We start from the raw sequence: 21,006 nt of genomic DNA, 5'->3' as shown, positions 1-21,006 counted from the left end.
GCTGTGTTAATCTATACTGTGGCTGTGTTAGTCTATACTGGCTGTGCTGGGGCTGTGTTAGTCTAATACTGGGCTGTGCTGGGGCTGTGTATGTCTATACTGGGCTTTGTGTTAGCATATTGGGGCTGTGTTAGTCCTGTCCTGGGCTGTTGGTTAGTCTTATACTGGGCTGTGTTAGTTCTATATTGGGGTGTGTTTAGCTGTCCTGGGCTGTGTTAGTCTATATGGGCTGTGTTAGTCTATATTGGGGCTGTGTTAGTCTGTCTGGGCCTGTGTTAGTCTATACGAGGCTGTGTTAGTCAATGCTTGGGGCTGTGGTTAGTCTGCTGGGCTGTGTTAGTCTGTACTGGCTGGTGTTAGTCTGTATAGGGCTGTGTTTAGTCAGTTACTGGCTGGACCGGCCACTTCTACTGTACTGTTTTGCACTGTGCGTGTTGTGTTGTGGTTGGCTTGTTGAGCTTGTATGTTTGTTGTGTTGCTGTGTTGAGTTGTGTTGGCTGGGCTGAGCTGAGCTGAGCTGTGTGGCTGTGTTTGTGTTGGTGTTGGCTTGGGCGGAGCCTGGCTGTGTTGGCGTAGGGGGGCTGAGCTGTATTGTGTTGTTGTGTTGGCTGGGCTGAGCTGAGCTGTGTTTGGCTGGGCTGAGCTGTTGTTGTGTTGGCTGTGCTTAGCTGTGGTTGTGTTGGCTGGGCTGAGCTGAGCTGAGCTGTGTTGGCTGGGCGGAGCTGTGTTGTGTTGGCTGGGCGGAGCTGTTGTTGTGTTGGTGTTGGCTGGGCGGAGCTGTGTTTGTGTTGTTTTGGTGGGCTGAGCTGAGGCTGTGTTGGCTGGGCTGAGCTGTGTTTGTCGTGTTGGCTGCTGCTTAGCTGTGCTGTGTTGGATGGCGCTGAAGCTGTAATGTGTTTGTTGTGTTGGCTGGGCTGGAGCCGTGTGTGTTGGCTGGGCTGAGCTGTGTTGTGTTGTGTTGGCTGGGCGGAGCTGTGTTGTGTTGGTTGTTCTGGCTGGTCTGAGCTGAGCTGTGTTGCTGGGCTGAGCCTGTGTTGTGTTGGCTGTGCTTAGCTGTGCTGTGTTGGATGGGCTGAGCTGTAATGTGTTGTTGTGTTGGCTGGGCTGAGGCCTGTTGTGTTGGCTGGGCTGAGCTGTGTTCGTGTTGTGTTGGCTGGGCTGAGCTGTTTTGTTGTGTTGTGGTCTTAGCGTGTGTGTGCTCTGGCAGCGTGTTTGTGTGTTGCGGCTGAGCGTTGGCTTGTGTGGTGGCGAGCTGTGTTGTGTTGTGTGTTGAGCTGGATGTGTGTCTGGCTGAGCCTGTTGGGCTGCCTGATGTTGTTTGTGTTGCTGGGCTGTTGTGGTGTTGGCTGGCTGGCTGAGCTGTGTTGGTGTGTTGTATGTCTTAGCTGTGTTGGTGGAGGCTGATGCTGTGTTATGGCCTGGTTTGTTGCTGTTGGCTGGGCGAGTTGCTGTGAGCTTGTGGGGCGCCTGATTAGTGTGTTCGGCTGGGCTGAGCTGTGTGTGTTGTGTTGGCTGGCTGAGCTGTGTTGTGTTTGTTCGGCTGGGCTGGGCTGACTGTTTTCGCAGCTCTGTGTTGTGTTGTGTTCTGGACGAGTGTGTTTTTTTCGGGCAGCTGTGTTGTGTGTTGGCTGGGGCTGAGCTTGAGCTGCTGTTGTGTGGGTGCTGGGCTGACTGTGTTGTGTTGGCCTTGGCTGGAGCATGAGCTAGTGTTGTGATTGCGGGGCTGGGCTGAGCTGTTTGTGTTGTGTTGGCTGCGGCTGAGCTGAGTGTGTTGTGTCTGGCTGGGAGCTGTGTTGTGTGGCTGGTGGTGTGTTGTGTGGCTGGCTGCTGAGCTGTGTTGTTTGTGCTGGTGGTGGCTGTGTTGTGTCTGGCTGGGCTGGGCTGATCGTGTTGTGTGTGGCTGGGCTGGCGAGCTGATTGTCTGTGTGGCTGGTGCTGTGTTGGTTGTTTGGCTGGCGTGTATAGAAACGCTGGCTTTGAGACATGATTCTAATCAAGCCATGGTGTTAGTCACTCTTTGTGTTTGTGATAGAAAGTGCAGGTGTTAAACATACTGTACACAAAGAGACACAGTTCAAAATCATTCTCATTCAAAAGGCATTTCCACATTCACAAGAATCTGAATAATCCACACCCCAAAGCAACTATGAATGAAACGAAAGGAACACATACAAATATGGGATTTTTTTTTTGACCAATCACAAAGTTTGACTTTCATGATATAATTTCTCAAGGCCAAATTAAAAGAAATAAGGAAAGAGACTCCTGCACATAGCTGATGATGTCACAATGCCAGTAAGCCACAAAAAAAACGAGAAGGAAAAAGACCCCAAAACAAGTTGATAACAAAGATGTAATAGGTTTAAATGAAATAGATTTAAATMAAATAGGTTTAAATMAAATAGGTTTAAATGAATTGGGTTTAAATGAATTGGGTTTAAATGAAATAGGTTTAAATGAAATAGGTTTAAATGAATTGGGTTTAAATGAAATAGGTTTAAATGAGGTATTACATCTGTACAACTGGTATATCTTCCTGAACGTTGATCAAAATAACCCCTCCCCTCCCCTCCCAACATAGTTACAGTATGAGAAACAATAATTAGCCTTGAGCCAGAACGGCTCTTTGGAGCAGGAGTCTACGTATCTCCTGTTTCTGCAGTGTGAGGCATCTTATATCTCCTGTTTCTGCAGCATGAGGCAGCTTACTGTACAAGTACACCACTTAGACAGGACGCTAGTCTATCGCTAAGCCTGAGCAACAATAGGAGTGGTCAAATTAGTCKGTACACCACACTGTCTCTTGTCCTTAGGTACATCAGTAGTTTAGGTGTATGACAACACAACTAAGAAATGTACAGATGTAGGATCTTCATTTGAACAGTTTCTTACAGTAGGAAAATAATCCTGCAMCAACAGGAAKTGTGAATTATTATGTAGATTATAATACATTTTTGTAGGGGTATATACATTTTTTGTTACGGTAAATCATGTATAAAATTTGAAAGTGTAAATTACAAACTGTAGAAGCTTTTTTAAACCTCGAATACACTAGAAGTTTAAATTTCCTGTGGTGCAGGAAATTTACCTGCGACAACAGAGTGATCAAATTACGATAGAACATTTGTATGTGTTCCTCAGAGACAAACACTCGGGACAAAGCACTTTGTATATCCCTATGAACCATGTAGAAATCTTCTTAACCGTGTAACAAGGCAGCCTACCGATGGTAGCCTGATGTGGTAAGCAGAGCATTGGACTGGACAGAGATTGGTTGGGAGTTGAATACAAAAAAAAAACAATAAAAAAAGAGGAGAAGGAGATGTAAGAAATCAGGGAACTACACTCGGGTTCCCTGTTCCTAAAACAGTATCAGTCTGACATCTTAACTGCATCATCCTTCATATAGACCTAGAGCTGGAACACTGGTGCATTGTGGGAGGCAACCCGTCTGTCTAGAGAGACTAGGCTTCATACAGAGTTCATACTTCATGCTATTAGTGAATTTGTCAGTGTACCAGAGCAGTGCTCTCACAGAAGYTGAGTGTAAATAATTCACATTAACAAGAATGTAAACTGGCTTTAGACTTTACAGTATATCTGCCCAAAGTTGGTCAAGTAATGAAATGTTTCATTGGAACAAATCACGACTCCAGTTGAACAATGGGACTAAGGCTATCTACTACGGTTATTGACCCTTATTAAAATCACCTACAATCCTGAATACAAGACATTTAAGTCAATACATGTGAAAATGTATGACAGTTGACAAAATATAGAATAGCCAACTTGTTCCTCTTCTATATACTGTACATCGCAAAAATACACATACACAGGAATTAATTTGCAGGCAATACATAGAATAAGTGGAAAGTTTATTAGGGACACCAATCTAGTACTGGGTCGGACCCTCTTTGCKTCCAGAACAGCTTGAATTCTTTGTGGCATGAAAACGTTGCTCAATTGGTATCAAGGGACCTAACGTGTGCCAGGAAAACATTCCCCACACCATTACACCTCCGCCACCAGCCTGTACTGTTGACACCAGGCAGGATGGGGCAATGGACTCATGCTGCTTTCAACAAATCCTGACTCTGACATCATCATGACGCAACAGGAACTGMGTTTCGTCGGACCAGGCGATGCTTTTCCACTCCTCAATTGTCCAGTGTTGYTGATCGCGTGCCCACTGGAGCGGCTTCTTCTTGTTTTTAGCTGATAGGAGTGGAACACGGTGTGGTCATCCGCTGCTATAGCCCATTTATGACAAGGACTGACGAGTTGTGTGTTCCAAGATGCCGTTCTGCACACCAATTCTCCTTCGACCTCTCATCAACAAGCTGTTTTCACCCAGAGGACTGCCGCTGACTGTATTTTTTTCGTTTGTCGTACCATTCTTGGTAAACCCTAGACACTGTCATGCGTAAATAGCCCAGGAGGCCYGGTGTTTCTGTGATACTGGAACTGYCGTGCCTGGCATTGATGATCATACCACGCTCAAAGTRGCTTAGGTCACTCGTTTTGGCCTTTCTAACGTTCAATCGAACAGTAACTGAATGTCTCAATGTCTGTTTGCRTGTTTTATATAGCTAGCCACAGCCACATGACTCAATGTCTGTAGGAGCGAACCATTTTCGTGAACGGGGTGGTGTACCTAATAAATTGGCCACTGAGTGTATGGGGGCCTATACATATGCCGTTAGTCTTTTAATCTGGGATTAGATTTTTGAATCATGTGACCCAAATAACTTCTTGGAGACCCAAATAACTTCCTGTTCACCTGTAGTGAGTTTCTAAACCCAAAGGCGCAACATCGCGAGACTTCTGGGAGAGCATGCGAAACAGACCAAACACACCAGGACGGGGTTTGGGGTTTGAGAAGTCAATGAGAGAATTCTTCCTTAGTTGTTAATTTTCTCAAAATCTAAAGGCACAACCTTCGATCAGAGCCAATGTTTTCAGTGGTTGACCATGTTATGACACCAACCTCTTGGAAGTGACCAACTGACACGTTTTKATTTTCGTCAAAACAACTTTATATCGAAGGAGTACCTTTGATTTGATTTAACAGCCTGCACATGCGCAGTTCGTTGCGAGACGAACGTTAGACCCGATGATGTGTTTCCACGCGTGAGTTTAGCTAGCCAACATCGCCATGACATCGCCTACAAGTGTGATCGGTGATTTCTATTGGAGAAGCAGTTTTCATACTGTACTGTCTTTGCCACTGTCTTCTTCTTTTACAACATTTACAAGACCAAAATATTGATCTTTACTACAGAGTTCCCGATATAATAATCGCCACAGAACTTTCACAATCCAGAAAAAGAGGTATGGAGTCATATTAGTGCCAACAAATGTGAATGAATTCAAGATGATTGAATTCAGATTCAATTTATGTTGGCACCATTATGACTCCATAAAGAGACTATGGTACTACTTGTACAGCAGTGTTTCCTGTCCTTCCGTTGGTCGGACTATTTGTTCTCCTTCAGCTTTCCTTTGTACATTTAGTTGGWAAGAAACAGAGCAGCTCCCTGTCTGTGCATTTTTCCTTTACCTYGTTTAGTTTTAGAATTTGTATTTCMTATAAATATTGCACATTCAATCCGTTCCTTCATATTTGACCATTGGTTCTCTTGGAGACATTCATGTGGTACGTTAGGTCTCTCAGTCAATGTGAAAAAGCTGCTCAGAACACAATCTCAAATGAGCTATAAGTTRGCCATCTTGTGGCGGTTTTGGAATGCGGCTGTGGAAATGCTTCCATTGTAAAACTGTATGTATATTTATAATTTACATAAAAAACTATTGTATACATAACTGTGTGTATATATATTGAATCTACTTGGATTGTGGCTCTTTTTGTATGTATTTCTTGACATATATGAGTCCTGATAATCTTTTAGCCGTTTTCCTACAGACACTTTCATTTGATATTATCTTTAATGTCTTTGGTAGGTTATTGACTTGCCTCTGCTGTTTTATGAATTGAAARGTAGCCTAGTACAGTGACATTTCATTGTGAATCATTCTCTGTAAATCATTTTCTAGTACTTTCCTCTCATTAGCTAAATTGATCACTAAATTGATGTCACTGTTCAAATCCAATCAAATGTTGGTTGTCACATGCCAACCTAAAACCAACTCATGCAAGCACAAACTCAAACAACAGTGTTTTTCCAATTATGATTATTATGTAAATAATGACATAACACAATATATTTTGGGGAGTTTCTTTGAATTTTGATGCAGATACTAGATTTACCTCTTGAATGACTGCATGCATGCTGTCTTATTGCCAACACAGTCTTTTTTTTCCATGTAATAAGGCCTTTATTATCATTAACCATCTTTACAGCCTCCCAAGCACTGCAAAAGATAGACCTACATCATCATTTTATAAAACTGAGGATTCTGGGCCAGCATTCCAAAAGGCACCCTATTCAGTGCACTACTTCTGACCAGGGCCCATAAGGCTCTGGTTAAAAGTAGTGCACTATCATAGGGCGAAAAAGGTGCAATTTGGGAAGCACTCGGTGTAATCCTGATTTGAGAGAGATTCTACTCAGGTCATGTTTTTCCCACGAAAACCAGAAACAACAGTTCTGGACAACGTAGCCTGAACCTAATGCCATTAGAAGTAGCTCTGCTGTTTTTCTCCCGGCCGTCATTACACCTTGGCTTCTGGTACTGAATGAAAACACCACTCTGATATTGTCAGTCAAGCTGCTTATGTGAAGTGATTATTAGGATTCTACTAATTAACTACTGCAGTGATTATGATGGTCATGATGACATCATCGATATAGGCTGCTCAGCATTTCTCGCAGGTTGACAGTGACGTGGGACTGCTGTTAGAGGGGAAAGAATGGGTTGAGTCCCAAATGGCACCCCTTACTATATAGGGAAATTTGAGACGCTGTTTAAGCCTGGGGACTCCTCTGTTTCCTAGTGACAATAGTGACTATGATCCAGTCTATCACAACCACACCTATTAACTCACTCTCACTCTGAGAAAATAAACAGAGAGCCACTCYATCTAGTATTTAAATGAGCTGAGACATCCCCAAAAATTGCCATCCTTRGCTATTACAGGTAGCAGCAGCCAGGAAATCTGCTTAAACACTATCCTGGCATTTTTCCATTGTGTCATATGTTGTGTGAGAGAGGAGGCTATAAAGGCWATAACAGAGAGTCTATAAGTCCACAGGGAATGATGTAGAAAGTCATCTAATTTTTCTATATTACACACAGTGCCTTCAGAAAGTATTCATACCCCATTGACTTATTCCACATTTTGTTGTYTTACAGCCTGAATTCAAAATTGATTAAATATATATTTTTTCTCATCAAATCTACACACAATACCCCATAATGACAAAGGGAAAACATTTTTTAGAAACAGAATTTTGTCATTTACATAAGTATCTGTGTCAATGTTAGATTGACATGTTAGATTCAATTTTGGAAGCGATTACAGCTGTAATTATGTAAGAGCTTTGCACACCTAGATTGTACAATATTTGCACATTATTATTTTAAAAAATCCTCAAGCTCTGTCGAAGTTGGTTGTTGATCAACTGCTTTTCAAGTCTTGCCATAGATTTCAAGCCGATTTAAGTAAAAAYTTTAACTAGGCCACTCAGGAACATTCAATGTCATCTTGGTAAGCAACTCCAGTGTATATTTGGCCTTGTGTTTTAGATTATTGTCCTGCTGAAATGTGAATTTGTCTCCCAGTGTATAAGACACACAGGAAAGCCAACTGAACTAGGTTTTCCTCTAGGATGTTGCCTGTGATMAGCTCTATTCCATTTKTTTTTATCCTAAATAAAACTCCCTAGTCCTTGCCAATGACAAGCATACCCAWAACATGATGCAGCCACCACCARGCTTGAAAATATAAAGACTGGTACTCAGTGATGTGTTGTGTTGGATTTGCCCCAAATATAACGCTTTGTGTTCAGGACTTAAAGTTAATTTCTTTGCCACATTTTTTTGCTGTTTTACTTTAGTGCCTTACTGCAAACAGGATGCATGTTTTTGAATATTTTTATTCTGTACAGGCTTCCTTCTTTTCACTCTGTCATTTAGGTTAGTATTGTGGAGTAACTACAATGTTGTTGATCCATCCTCAGTTTTATCCTATCACAGCCATAAAACGCTATAACTGTTTTAATGTCACTATTGGCCTCATGTTGAAATCTCTGAGCGGTTTCCTTCCTCTCCTGCAACTGAGATACGTCTGTATCTTTGTAGRGACTGGGTTTACTGATACACCATCCAAAGTGTAATTAAAAACTTCACCATGCTTAAAGGGATATTCAATGTCTGCTTAAAAKAATACATCTACTAATAGGTGCCCTTCCTTGTGAGGCATTGAAAAACCTCCCTGGTCTTTGTGGTTGAATCTGTGTTTGAAATTCACTGCTCAACTMKYGGKCCTTACAGATAAATGTGTTGGGTACAGAGATGAGGTAGTCATTCAAAAATCATGTTYAACACTATTATTGCACACAGAGTGAGTCCATGCAACTTATTATGTGACTTGATAAGCAAATGATTTACTCCTGAACGTATTTAGGCTTGCCATAACAAAGGGGTTGAATACTTATTGACTCAAGACATTTCAGCTTTTCATTTTTAATTCATTTATAAAAATGTCTGAAAACATAATTCCACTTTGACATCATGGGGTATTGTGTGTAGGCCAATGACACAAAATCTAAATTTAATCCATTTCAAATTCAGGCTGTAACAACAACAAAATGTGGAAAAAGTCAAGGGGTGCGAATACTTTTAATGATAACTAAACTCATGCATTTTGTCATTCATCATTCATACGATCTGAGGCAATACTGGATAATCAATAACCATGCATTGCCATCAAGAAAAGCCAACATTATCTCTTCATGCATGAGTAATAGCTAAGTAATAACTGATCTCAACAATTCGTCTATTGATTGGTTATTGCCATAGTATATTCATTTATATAGGTCAATGATATGAACTCGCAGAAACATAATTGACCAGACTGGATCGTGTACTCAGGAGCTACATCAGAGAGAGTGTTGACGATTTAGGGTGACGTAATTTGGTATATGGGTCCCACGGACAGAGGGGGTGAGCAAGCCAGTGATCCACCGGCATCATGGCTTCCACATTGGATATGAAGTGTTTTTAGCACACCCTAGAAGAAAATAGCCATTCATTGTTGAAAATCGGTGCCCATTCTAGTGTCATATTGGGACCGAGGGGCCGTGCCGCCTCTTCTCTCCCTCGACCACCTCTAGAACGAGGATCTACAGTGTTTTTATTGTGAGTTTTCATCCATAAATCGTGGAAGATGGCCGACGTACCGGCGGAGTGCACCATCAAAGTGATGTGCCGTTTCAGGCCCTTGAATAGTTCAGAGGTGACCAGAGGGGACAAATACATACCTAAGTTTCAAGGGGAAGACCATGTGGTCGTCGGGGTAAGTTGGTTTGCCATATTTCTTTGTCTGCAAGCGAGTGCCCTCTGTGACAGTCTGCGCTGCGCCATTGACACGGTGATCAGCTCGGCCAGCAGTGTCACTAGTTACTTTAGCGTAGCTAGCTAGCTGGCTAACTGACCTACCTGCCCACCCACATCAGCTGTGTAGCGTTAACGTTAGCACTAAGCTAGTTCACCCACACCATCACCGATCGGAACAGGACACTATTGATTGCTAGCCAGTCAAGTTTGTATCGTTTGCTAGCTGTATTTCTCTGCTTTGCCGASTCAACTTTGTCGTCGCAATGAACTAATCTTGCCGTGTCAGGTAACGTTAGCTACTGTAGCTAGTCAGTCAGCTGTCATCCAACAACAACAATGACAGGCAAGTGCTAGCTAACTTTAGCTAGCTAACTACAGTACCAACAACATGAGCTAACGTTGCGTTCAAAATAAATGCTCATCATTTTTCAGTTAACACTCAACACCTGCTGGGAGTTCATCTAGATATTTAGCTAACGCTTGGCCAGCTGAGATGGCAGTGGCAGATTAGCTGGCCTAAAGTTAGCTACACCCAGCCGCAAAGATGGTGCAGAATTTGACTAGCTAGCTACTGTAACTAACTGTTTCATCAACAAGATCACTGACAAGCCAGCTACGATGACTGCCCCTGAGCCCATTTGATTTATTTTAGCTAGTCAAACCAAGACGGTTGTGCGGTACGTTACAAGACTATAGTAGCGAAGTACAGTACTGTATGAAGAGCAGAATTTACAATTCAGATACAACACATTTAATTAATTCATAACCACCGTTACGTTAGTAGATGTTTGTACAATGTCTGTTCATGTTGTTATAACGGCGGGTAGTGACATATTTTTCTTCAAGTTAGTGTAGTGCACTTAGGTAGCTACATTAGTTATTATCTCTGTAAATATCTGGTCCATTACTAAGTGGATTCAGGAAATGGCAGTTTGTTTGTTTTCTTTAGTCATCTTGGAATGTAGACTCACGTCTGCACTCAAATGTCACTATATTCTCTATGTAGTGCACGACTTTTGACCAGAGCCCTATGGGGTGTATATAGYCAATAGGGTGCCATTTGGGACARGTCCTTGACACCAAATAAGGATAATGAAATGGGTGCCACTCTGTTATCACAAAAGAAGGAAATCCCTTCCACACAAAGGGGTGTTTGAAGTTCATTTAAAAAAAAAATATTGTTCTCTCTAGACATAATCCCTTTCCTTGATCTGTGGGGAAATTGGTTTGAAAAGAACTGTCTGTACATGTCATATCATGCCATCTTTTCATATTTMCACTGTAGGCCAGAAGAGAATAAGCACTAGATGAGGTATGACCACCCTTTGTCAGTGTTCAAACAGAGCCATGGACTTTGATCCCTGGTCTGGACACACCTCACCAAAGCCAACATAATGAAGTATATAAAGGTTTATATAGTAGGCTACAAATAGCAAGACGTTGTAGTTCTGTAACTTATTTACACTGCGTGTTCTTGCACATCTTCATCTTCAACCTCCCTTTTAAAACTCCCGAGTGGCGCAGCGGTCTAAGGCGCTGCATCTCAGTTCTAGAGGCGTCACTACAGACACCCTGGTTCGAAACCAGGCTGTATCACAACCGGCCGGGATTGGGAGTCCCATAGGGCGGCGCACAATTGGCCCAGCGTCGTCCGGATTTGGCCGGTGTAGGCCGTCATTGTAAATAACAATTTGTTCTTAACTGACTAACTGACTGACTTGCCAAGTTAAATAAAACATGTAAAAAACAACACAGTCAGTTTGTATATTTTAAATGTGGGTAGTACATAGCACCACTATACACAACACTACTATACAATATCACGCTTGTAGGACTTGGCATAGATTTGACTCTGTACGGGTACCCTCTGTATATAGCCTCGCTACTGTTATTATATTGTTYCTCTTTAATTATTTGTTATTATTCTACTTTCAATTTAAATGTTTTAAAAATATTTTTTCCTATAGTTTATTTTAGTAAATACTTTCTGAACACGTATTATTCTTAACTCTGTGTTGTTGGTTAAGGGTTTGTAAGGAAGCATTTCACTGTAAAGTCTGTTGTATTCGGCGCATGTGACAAATTCAATTTGATTTGGAGACTGAATAAAGAATTACATCATCATTCATGGGAAACGCAGTATGATGACATCATGGCCATTGGCCACTGAAAGGGATGGCCAGTGTAGATATATAGTATATATTTGGGCCAGGGGTGGATCTGAGCTGGCATAATGGAACTTGGCCCATTTGCCTATATCATTCAGCCACAATGTTGGAAGACAATAATCTATTATAGCGATAGAAAGTGATGGTTGTCTCCAGTGCTTGTTTTGRTGACATTTTCAGGGCTTGTGATGTCATTACTTTCCCAGCGTATTATCAGATAGTTGTAGGATCAGAGCTTAGACCTCTCTCTCTGTCCAATCAGAGCTTAGACCTCTCTCTGTCCAATCAGAGCTTAGGCCTCTCTCTCTGTCCAATCAGAGCTTAGGCCTCTCTCTCTGTCCAATCAGAGCTTAGGCCTCTCTGTCTCTGTCCAATTGCGCACACACACACACACACACACACCGCTGGCCCCCTGGGTAATCCCCTTGTCTTTCTCCTGGCAACCAGCTGTTCCACCAATCAGAGAGAGTTCTGTTGGGCGCGGCTGTGTGCTTCCTCTGGGTTGGTGGGACTGTCTAGTGATTATTATTATTATAATGCCTGTTTGTTTCACGGATGCACTTATCCAGGGTGACTGACTAACTCACTTAGCTCATATTTTGTATCTATTTGAAACAATCCACTGTATAAATATAAAACCTCAACGGCAACATCTGTCCGCTCCCTAGGCTTGGGACAAGTACCACACAGACAATTATCTCTGCTCTAATGTTCTTGGCACAGTGCAAACCAGGGGAGCTGAGATGGAGGGACAGATGATGCTTACACCTGGAACCTTGAACATACTGTATGTTTTTACTTCTCTGTTCTGATAGGCAGTCCTGAACCTTAACCAGTCAACTATACAGAACCAGGATGTAGCCTCGACAATCTCAGTCAGCTTGGTACAGCACTGGAGATGGAAGAAACTAAACCAACAGTCTTCCGTTCAGTCTCCGATGAGACAGAGAGAGAGAATAGTTCACTAGATCTAGAATAGCAAATGCAGGGGTGAATTATTCAGGCTTCTATTACTGTCAGTCCTGCTGCTGGTGCTGCTCACGCAGAGAGAGCGATCACGTCAGCCTCCCAGGGTAGGATGCTGTCACATGATTCCACCATCTCCATACAGCTACACACACACACACACACACACACACACACACACACAGCACCCTGAGAGTGTGCTACTTTTAGCTTCAGCAGTGGAAACTAACTGAAGATAGGTGGAGGAGAGAGGACTGAGGGAGGGAGGGAAGGAAGAGGAGTGAGGGAGGGAGGGAAGAGGAGAGGAGGGAGGGAAGAGGAGTGAGGGAGGGGAGGAAAGAGGAGTGAGGGAGGGGAGGAAAGAGYAYYGAYYGYAGGAYAGYGYGGGYGGGYAGYYYAGYGGAGGGAGGGAAGAGGAGTGAGGGAGGAAGAGGAGTGAAGAGATGAGAGGCTTCCACTATCAAATCAAATGTTATTTGTCACATACACATAGTTAGCAGATGTCAATGCAAGTGTAGCGAAATGCTTGTGCTTCTAGTTCCGACAATGCAGTAATATCTAACAAGTAATCTAACAAATTCACAACGACTACCTTATACACACAGGGGGGGAGGAAAGAGGAGTGAGGGAGGAAGAGGAGTGAAGAGATGAGAGGCTTCCACTATCAAATCAAATGTTATTTGTCACATACACATAGTTAGCAGATGTCAATGCAAGTGTAGCGAAATGCTTGTGCTTCTAGTTCCGACAATGCAGTAATATCTAACAAGTAATCTAACAAATTCACAACGACTACCTTATACACACAATGTAAGGGGAGGGAATAAGTATATTTACATAAAGATATGGATGCTCAATGGCCGTGCGGCATAGGCAAGATGCAATAGATGGCATAAAATACAGTAAATATATAACGGCTGTCGTAGTCGTTCTCCTCCTCAGACGAGGAGGAGCATGGATCGGACCAAGATGCGGATTGGTAAGAGTTCATTATTTAATGGAAAAACAACAAACACTACAAAATACAAAAACCAACAAACGTGACTAACCCGAAACAGTCCTGTGTGGCCCAAACGCTGACACAGGAACAAACACCCACAAAACACAGGTGAAACCCAGGCTGCCTAAGTATGATTCTCAATCAGGGACAACGATTGACAGCTGTCTCTGATTGAGAATCATACCAGGCCGAACACAAAATCCCAACATAGAAAATCAAACCTAGACCAACCCACCCAACTCACGCCCTGACCAACTAAAACAAATACAAAACAAAGGAAAACAGGTCAGGAACGTGACAATATACATATGAGATGAGTAATGTAGGATATGTAAACATTATTGAAGTGGCGTTATTTAAAGTGACTAGTGATACCATTATTAACTCCATTTATTAAAGTGGCCAGTGATTTGAGTCTGTATGTTGGCAGCAGCCACTCAATGTTAGTGATGGCTGTTTAACAGTCTGATGGCCTTTAGATAGAAGCTATTTTTCAGTCTCTCAGTCCCAGCTTTGATGCACCTGTACTGACCTCGCCTTCTGGAAGATAGCGGGGTGAACAGGCAGTGGCTCGGTTGGTTGTTGTCCTTGATGATCTTTTTGGCCTTCCTGTGACATCGGATGGTGTAGGTGTCCTGGAGGGCAGGTAGTTTGCCCCCGGTGATGTGTTGTGCAGACCGCACCACCCTCTGGAGAGCTTTGCGGTTGAGGGCGGTGCAGTTGCCGTACCAGGCGGTGATACAGCCCGACAGGATGCTCTCGATTGTGCATCTGTAGAAGTTTTTGAGGGTTTTAGGTGACAAGCCACATTTCTTCAGCCTCCTGAGGTTGAAGAGGTGCTGTTGCGCCTTCTTCACCACGCTATCTGTGTGGGTGGACCATTTCAGTTTGTCCGTGATGTGTACGCAGAGGAACTTAAAACTTTCCACCTTTTCCACTACTGTCCCGTCGATGTGGATAGGGGGGTGCTCCCTCTGTTGTTTCCTGAAGTCCACGATCATCTCCTTTGTTGTGTTGATGTTGAGTGAGAGGTTATTTTCCTGACACCACACTCCGAGGGCTCTCACCTCCTCCCTGTAGGCTGTCTCGTTGTTATTGGTAATCAAGCCCACCACTGTAGTAATTAGTAATTAGTAATAGTAATTTAGTTCAGTTACCTTAGCTTTTTTGGCAACAGGAACAATGGTGGCCATTTTGAAGCATGTGGGGACAGCAGACTGGGATAGGGATTGATTGAATATGTCCGTTAACACACCAGCCAGCTGGTCTGCGCATGCTCTGAGGATGTGGCTAGGGTTGCCGTCTGGSCCGGCAGCCTTGCGAGGGTTAACATGTTTAAATGTTTTACTCACGTCGGCCACGTTGAAAGAGAGCCCACAGTCTTTGGTAGCAGGCCGTGTCGGTGGCACTGTATTGTCCTCAAAGCAGGCAAAGAAGTTGTTTAACCTTTCTAGGACACACGTTCCGCTAGCGGAACCCCTGACAACATTCCGCTGAAAAGGCAGCGCGGGAAATTCAAAAATATATTTTTTTAAATATGTAACTTTCACATATTAACAAGTCCAATACAGCAAATGAAAGATAAACATCTTGTTAATCTACCCATCATGTCCGATTTAAAAAATGTTTTACAGCGAAAACACAACATATGATTATGTTAGATCACCGCCAAGTCCAAAAAACACACAGCCATTTTCCCYYCCAAAGATAGGAGTCACAAAAAGCAGAAAWAGAGATGAAATGAATCACTAACCTTTGATGATCTTCATCAGATGACACTCATAGGACATCATGTTACACAATACATGTATGTTTTGTTCGATAATGTGCATATTTATATAAAAAAAATCTCAGTTTACATTGGCGCCATGTTCAGAAATGCCTCCAAAATATCCGGAGAAATTGCAGAGAGCCACATCAAATAACAGAAATACTCATCATAAKCTTTGATGAAAGATACATGTTTTACATAGAATTAAAGATACACTTGTTCTTAATGCAACCGCTGTGTCAGATTTSAAAAAAACTTMACGMWAAAAGCACACCATGCAATAATCTGAGACGGCGCTCAGATAGAAATAAAATTTCTCCGCCATGTTGGAGTCAACAGAAATACGAAATGACATCATAAATATTCCCTTACATTTGATGATCTTCATCAGAATGCACTCCCAGGAATCCTAGTTCCACAAMAAATTGTTGTTTTGTTCGATAATGTCCATTATTTATGTCCAAGTAGCTACTTTTGCTAACACGTTTAGTACACATGTCCAAACGCTCGCGCAGGTCCAGGCGAACTTGGACAAAAAACTTCAAAAAGTTATATTACAGGTCGAATAAACTTGTCAAACTAAGTAGAGAATCAATCTTCAGGATGTTGTTATCATAAATATTCAATAACGTTCCAACCGGAGAATTCCTTTGTGTCTATAGAAGTAATGGAACGCAAGTCGATATCATGTGGAATGCGCGTGACCAGGAACTGGCACTCTGCCAGACCACTGACTCAAACAGTTCCCATCCGGCTCCACATCACAGTAGAATATTCATTCAACGTTCTACAGACTGTTGACATTTAGTGGAAGGCGTAGGAAGTGCAAACAGATCCATAACTTACTGGGATTTCAATAGGCGATGAGTTGAAAATTGACCAGCCTCAGAATTCTCACTTCCTGTTTGGATTTTTTTCTCAGGTTTTTGCCTGCCATATGAGTTCTGTTGTACTCACAGACATCATTCAAACAGTTTTAGAAACTTCAGAGTGTTTTATATCCAATAGTAATAATAATATGCATATATTAGCATTTGGGACAGAGTAGAAGGCATTTCACTCTGGGCACGCTATTCATCCAAAGTGAAAATGCTGCCCCCTATCTCTAAAAAGTTAATTTGTCTGGGTGCGAGACGTCGATGTCCACGACGGGGCTGGTTTTCTTTTTGTAATCCGTGATTGTCTGTAGACCCTGCTACATAGGTCTCGTGTTTGAGCCGTTGAACTGCGACTCTACTTTGTCTCTATACTGATGCTTTGCTTGTTTGATTGCCTTGCGCAGGGAATAGCTACACTGTTTGTATTCAGTCATGAATCCAGTCGCCTTGCCATGATTAAATGCGTTGGTTCGCGCTTTCAGTTTTGCGCGAATGCTGCCATCAATCCACGGTTTCTGGTGAGGGAAGCTTTTAATAGTCACAGTGGGTACAACATCTCCAATGCACTTCCTAATAAACTCACTCACCGAGTCAGCGTACACGTCAATGTTATTGTCTGAGGCTACCCGGAACATATCCCAGTCCGTGTGATCGAAGCAATCTTGAAGCGTGGAATCCGATTGGTCAGACCAGCGTTGGATAGACCTGAGAACGGGCACGTCCTGTTTTAGTTTCTGCCTATAGGAGGGGAGCAACAAGATGGAGTCATGGTCAGATTTGCCGAAGGGATATATGGTTTCCAGTTTACATAGGGTCCAGTGAAAATATTTCAGGGCCTTCGAGGTATCTGCTTTGGGGAGATATACACGGCTGTGACTATAATCTAAGAGAATTCTCTTGGAAGATAATGCAGTCGGCATTTGCTTGTAAGGAATTCTAGGTCAGGTGAACAAAGGGACTTGAGTTCCTGTATGTTGTTATGATTACACCATGACTCGTTAATTATGAGGCATACACCCCCTCCCTTCTTCTTACCAGAGAGATGTTTGTTTCTGTTYGCGCAATGCATGGAGAAAACCAGGTGGCTGTACCGACTCTGACGACGTATCCCGAGTGAGCCATGTTTCCGTGAAACAGAGAATGTTACAGAGAATGTCTCTCTGGAAGGCGACTCGTGCCCTAATTTCGTCCACCTTGTTGTCTAGAGATTGGACATTGGCGACTAATATGCTTGGAAGCGGTGGATGGTGTGCTCGCCTTCTAATTCTGACCAGMAMMCCGCTCRGTCTGCCTCTCCTGCGGCGACCGCGTTGTTTTGGATCGGCCTCTGGGATTAGATCCAATGTCCAGGGTGGAGGTGRGAATAAAGGARCCGCTTCGGGAAAGTCGTATTCCTGGTCGTAATGTTGGTAAATTGACATCGCTTTTATATCCAATAGTTTTTCGCGGCTGTATGTAATAACACTTGAGATTTTCTGGGCTAAAAATGTAAGAAATAATAAATAAAAAAACGAATTACTGCATAGTTTACTAAGAACGTGAAGCGAGGCGGCCATCTCCGTCGGCGCAGCACTATGATTGGAATTTAAACTGGGTATATACTTTCCAGGCAGTTATTACCATTCTATTGCCTAGTAAATACAGAGTCTATAGGGAGGAAATCCAGTTGGCTAAAGCACTTCCATCCCCCTGTGGCTGTTTATTCTGCACTCTGAGTGATCTTGCATTTATCACTGGCCTGTTCAATAGATGTGTTTGTACATTCTAGACAAATCAGATTTTCCCAAGGCAGACCAAGAAGCCAGTAGTAGTGTCCGTGAAAGACATCACTGAAAAATACTAGAACAATGGTTTCACTGTGTCATCTCCACTGAGTAATCATGACTCTTTCAGGCTGCAGTGTAGTGGAGGTAAAGGAGCACTGCCTTCCAGACTCATGAGAACTTTGAACTTGGTCTGTACTACTGATAGTGAGGACAGGCCCAGCCTAATGTTGTCAGTACTGCAGCTTAATGTTGTCAGTACTGCAGTGTCAATTTGGCTAGGTTGTGTTGTGGCTGGCTGTGCCCCATCTTGTGACTGATCAGTGGGTCAGGTCAGGTGATGTCCTGTACGGATAACTCTGTGGTTCTGAGCAGAGAGCAGTGTTATAGCTGCTGTCCTGAATAGAGAGGTTCCTCGGAGCACAAACCCACATTTGCCTTTCGCAGTTCTACTGTGCTGCATTGGTGTACAGGACCAGTCAAAACGTTTTGGACTCCTACTCATTCAAGGGTTTTTCTTTATTTTTAATATTTTCTACATTGTAGAATAATAGTGAAGACATCAAAACTATGAAATAACAAATATGGAATCATGTAGTAACTAGAGGTCGACCGATTAGGATTTTTCAACGCCGATACCGATACCGATTATTGGAGGACCAAAAAAAAGCCGATACCGATTAATTGGCTGATTTTTACATATACATATACAGTGTGTCTTTACATATACAGTTGGTTTAAATTGAATGTCAGACAGACAGTTGTGAAACTCATTCTCTAATTTCTTTCTCTTTCTCTGTATCTCTCTGTCTCTCTGTCTCTCTCTCTCTGTCTCTCTCTGTCTCTCTGTCTCTGTCTCTGTCTCTCCCTCTCTCTGTCTCTCTCTGTCTCTCTGTCTCTGTCTCTGTCTCTCTCTACCTCGCAGAGCAAACCGTTCCAGTTTGACAGAGTGTTCCAGCCTAATACGACACAGGAGCAAGTATACAACGCCTGCGCCCAGAAGATCGTCAAAGGTGAGCTCTGCTCAGACATGGTTTATGAACACTCTGTTCTACTGTAGATGTTTGTTAACCCCTAAGGTCGATGTCCGCCCGCGGAAATCTAATTAGCATAATATAAAAATCACCATTAAAATGTGTCAGTTTAAGCCAGAGATGTTTTTTTTTTGCATTGTGTCTCAATCCACCACATCCACCATGTCGCACTTCTGCATCTTCGGTGAAAGCTGACAGAGAGAGCGGTGTTTGTCAGACCATGAGACATCCCAAAAAATTGTTTTCTCACAAAATCGTCTGTAGCGTCTGAACAGTTTAGCTTACAAACTATTATGAGATATGAGACTCTCACAAACACGATGATGGTCTCCGTTTTGCTGTACGACACCCACAAGCATCTTGGGACTCGTATGAAGTCGGTACAGTCGATCTGCTAACTTCTGTCTGTAGCATCCGAACATTTTGGGCTACACACTAATATGATTAATCTGTGCAAAGGTGGGACTATCACGAACACGTCCATGTGGGTTGTTTTGCTCTAGGAGGCCCACAGGCCTCACAAGACTCATCTGAAGGTCCCCCGGTACCAGTTAAAACATTTATGGAAGTATAATGTATATGGAGACTGTTTAATGGCCAAAATATTGGGTTAAATACATGGAAATAGTACCCGCAAAGTTCCTCTGTCCAGTGTCTGTGTTCTTTTGCCCATCTTAATCTTTTATTTTTATTGGCCAGTCTGAGATATGGCTTTTCATTGCAACTCTGCCTAGAAGGCCAGCATCCCGGAGTCGCCTTCTTCACTGTTGACGTTAGACTGGTGTTTTGTGGGTACTATTTAATGAAGCTGCCAGTTGAGGACTTGTGAGGCGTCGTGTTTCTCAAACTAGACACTCTAATGTACTTGTTCCTCTTGCTCAGTTGTGCACCGGGGCCTCCCACTCCTCTTCTATTCTGGTTAGAGCCAGTTTGCGCCGTTCTGTGAAGGGAGTAGTACACAGCGTTGTACGAGATCTTCAGTTTCTTGGCTTTTTCTCGCATGGAATAGCCTTCATTTCTTAGAATAAGAATAGACGGACGAGTCTCAGAAGAAAGTATTTGTTTCTGGCCATTTTGAGCCTGTAATCGAACTAACAAATGCTGAATACTCCAGATACTCAACTAGTCTAAAGAAGGCCAGTTGTATTGCTTCTTTAATCAGAACAACAGTTATCAGCTGTGCTAACATAATTGCAAAAGGGTTTCAAATGATCAATTAGCCTTTTAAAATGATGAAACTTGGATTAGCTAACACAACGTGCCTTTGGAACACAGGAGTGATGGTTGCTGATAATGGGCCTCTGTACACCTATTAGATATTCCATAATAATCTGCAGTTTCCAGCTACAATAGTCATTTACAACATTAACAATATCTACACTGTATTTCTGATCCAATTTGATGTTATTTTAATGGAACAAAAAAAGTGCTTTTCTTTCAAAAACAGGACATTTCTAAGTGACCCCAAACTCTTTGAATGTTGGTGTGTATGTGTGTGTATTTCTGTGTGTGTGTGTGTGGTGTGACTGTGTGTGTGTGTGTGTGTGTGTGTGTGTGTGTGTGTGTGTGTGTGTTTCGGAGGAGTTGGGTACATTTCCATCTTGTAAGGATTAATATTGATTCCTCTTCTTCTTCTTCCAGATGTTCTGGAGGGGTACAACGGGACAATATTTGCATATGGACAGACGTCATCCGGCAAAACCCACACGATGGAGGGAAACCTTCATGACACAGATGGGATGGGGATCATCCCCAGGATAGTGCAGGACATCTTTAACTACATCTACTCTATGGACGAGAACCTGGAGTTCCACATCAAGGTAGCTACTGGCTAGAGCTCTACTACGTCAGAACACAGAGTTCTACATCAGGGTAGCTACTGGCTAGAGCTCTACTACGTCAGAACA

General features: G+C 42.8%; 1 protein-coding gene across 1 annotated transcript in view; it reads left to right on the top strand.

Annotated features, from left to right (window-relative positions):
* Positions 1 to 9,119: 9,119 nt before the first annotated feature.
* Positions 9,120 to 21,006, top strand: part of LOC112072263 (kinesin-1 heavy chain) — a 56,113-nt gene continuing 44,226 nt past the window's right edge. Inside the window, exons 1-3 of the mRNA XM_024139674.2 lie at positions 9,120 to 9,478; positions 18,991 to 19,078; positions 20,741 to 20,919. Coding sequence (XP_023995442.1) covers positions 9,350 to 9,478; positions 18,991 to 19,078; positions 20,741 to 20,919 — 396 coding nt within the window. The 5' untranslated portion in view covers positions 9,120 to 9,349. The remainder of the gene's footprint in view (positions 9,479 to 18,990; positions 19,079 to 20,740; positions 20,920 to 21,006) is intronic.

Source organism: Salvelinus sp. IW2-2015, unplaced genomic scaffold (assembly GCF_002910315.2).
Source record: "Salvelinus sp. IW2-2015 unplaced genomic scaffold, ASM291031v2 Un_scaffold1867, whole genome shotgun sequence".
Taxonomy (NCBI): Eukaryota; Metazoa; Chordata; class Actinopteri; order Salmoniformes; family Salmonidae; genus Salvelinus; species Salvelinus sp. IW2-2015.
This window is presented reverse-complemented; position numbering and strand designations above follow the sequence as displayed.